This window comes from Neltuma alba, unplaced genomic scaffold, assembly GCF_004799145.2.
Source record: "Neltuma alba isolate B1F8T4 unplaced genomic scaffold, ASM479914v2 tig00011594_pilon, whole genome shotgun sequence".
Classification (NCBI taxonomy): domain Eukaryota; kingdom Viridiplantae; phylum Streptophyta; class Magnoliopsida; order Fabales; family Fabaceae; genus Neltuma; species Neltuma alba.
In genome coordinates, this window is record NW_021636246.1 from 31,705 (window position 1) to 33,928 (window position 2,224).

Below are 2,224 nucleotides of genomic sequence, written 5' to 3' on the forward strand. Positions count from 1 at the left end.
TTGAGGTTGGAAATTTTCTCAAGGTCTTTTCAAAAACCTCCATCAATTAATTTGGCAATGTAAAATGCATGTAACGATATGATAATAATATAAAACATTAAATTCATAACCTTCATGCAAAGCAAGTAGCGGTACTAACATTGAATAGTCTCAAACATGGACTAAGACCTCCTAGTGATGCTTTTATTTTAATGTCTATTGTATCGTATGGATTATGATTTCCTTCCGCTTTTAATTGCCATTCTTCTAATCTGCTCTTCCCCGCGTCTCCATCTTCTGGGTTCCTATTTTCCTCAAACCATCCAGAGTAGGAATCCCAAATAAACTAACATTATAAACTATCAATATTAATATGGTCAGGTTAATATGGTTGCCGTAACTATTTTTATCATTATTATGATTTGCGCTTGGTGGAGAAGTGATAAAGCATGGTATTATATTTTTAATCTACTGCTTTCTAGTTTCCTCAGTAAAAGCACAGTGTTTACCTCTGATTTTTGTCCCAACAAAAAAAAAGAGGTAAACAGAGTATCCTTGAACGTTTGTTAATATCAAAATATGCCTTAACATCAATATGTTCCCCTCTACTTGTTTTTGAGTGTTCCTAAAGCTGAACCATGCTAATCTTCATCTTCATGTTTACTTTTAGCATGGTGCGTATGAAATGTGGCCACCTGAGGCTTAATGTTTCTTTTCAATATTTTGTACAATATATGAAAAAATGTGTCTAATATATTCTTGGTAAAAGAAAATGAAAAAGACTACAAACTGCTTTGTCGGCTCGAGTCAACGATATATATACTACTATATACATGTATGGTTAACGTTATGAGCAAGGCAAAGTGAAGTGGCATGATTCCAAGAGGACCATCGTACTTGGTGTGAGAACAACGCCTAGCTGGTGAATTATATTCACCAAGCGAATTCGAAACAATGAATTTGCACGGGTCAAGTTAACGTCGTCTTTGAGTAGGGCAAAAACGCGTTGGAATTAGGACTTTTGGAATGGGAGTTGAAAAAACTCGTAACGACCCAAGCAACGAGACTAGCACATAATTCACTCTTGTACAATTGGAAATGGTCGTCCTTCAGAGCGCAATTTGTACGCTATTAGCTCCATCCACAAGGACGATGCAGATTTTTTGGCTTGGAAGATTAACAACAGTATTATTATTATTTTGTTTGGTCAACTGAAAGTAAATATATATAGGACCCGTTTTTGGCTTGCTTTTTCCATGCATTTGCACCATTGACTTTGTTCAATACCTATAATCTTCTATATATGTTTTTATCTTTCTATAAAGAGAACATAAGTAGTAACAAATGATCCAGAATTAGCTTCCACAGGCAGACAGAAAGCAACGGATCTCATGGAAAGGGCGCCAAAGATGAATCTGTGCTTAGGCTTATGTCTTGTTCTCATCCAACTGCTCCTTCATGTTGGCAACACGATGGGAGATGGTGGAAACTGACCACCAATGATGACACCAATCCTGGTAAGCTACCTAATGTGCTTTGCATAGTGATTATTTCAGTGAAGTTATATTCACATGCCTTCATCTAATATCTGATTTTTAAAACTAATCCTGCGTTAGGATTCATAAGCATTGATTGTGGAGCCGCTCATGATTACGTAGACAAGGACACGGGCATATGGTATCAGACAGATACAAACTTTGTAGAAACCGGTACAAATTCTACTGTTCTCCCAACTATTAACTTTGATTATCCTTATTTTGGAGGACTTCTAAACACGTTGAGAAGCTTCCCAGAAGGAAAAATGAATTGCTATACCCTCAAACCAAAACAAGGCAAGAACCATACTTATCTTATCAGAGCTTACTTTGCTTACGGCAATTATGATGGTAAAAATCAAACTCCAACCTTCGACTTGTACCTTGGCGTCAATCATTGGGACACTGTTTATGTTAGAAATAACAATGATTATCACATTACTGAGATTATTCATACCCCCAACAACAACACAGTACATGTGTGCCTTGTAAAAACTGTTGTGGGAGTACCTTTCATTTCTGCATTGGAGCTTCGACCTCTCAGCGATGCTATTTATCAAACATCTTCACCTTCTCAATCAATTTAATCAATCAAGGAAGATTCGATGTTGCCTCTACTAGTTCTGCCACACGCAGCAGGTGATTTCGTTTTCTCCCCTCCTTTTCTCTTCACGTTTGTACGTAATTTCCACGATCCCAAACTTGTTTCT

At 37.0% G+C, this 2,224-nt stretch overlaps 1 protein-coding gene across 1 annotated transcript; it reads left to right on the forward strand.

Moving 5' to 3' along the window:
* Positions 1 to 1,408: 1,408 nt before the first annotated feature.
* On the forward strand, positions 1,409 to 2,101 carry LOC114715505 (probable LRR receptor-like serine/threonine-protein kinase At4g29180). Its single transcript, XM_028900374.1, has 2 exons — positions 1,409 to 1,496; positions 1,596 to 2,101. The coding sequence occupies exons 1-2, from the start codon at positions 1,409 to 1,411 to the stop codon at positions 2,099 to 2,101; spliced, it is 594 nt and encodes a 197-aa protein (XP_028756207.1).
* Positions 2,102 to 2,224: the final 123 nt, after the last annotated feature.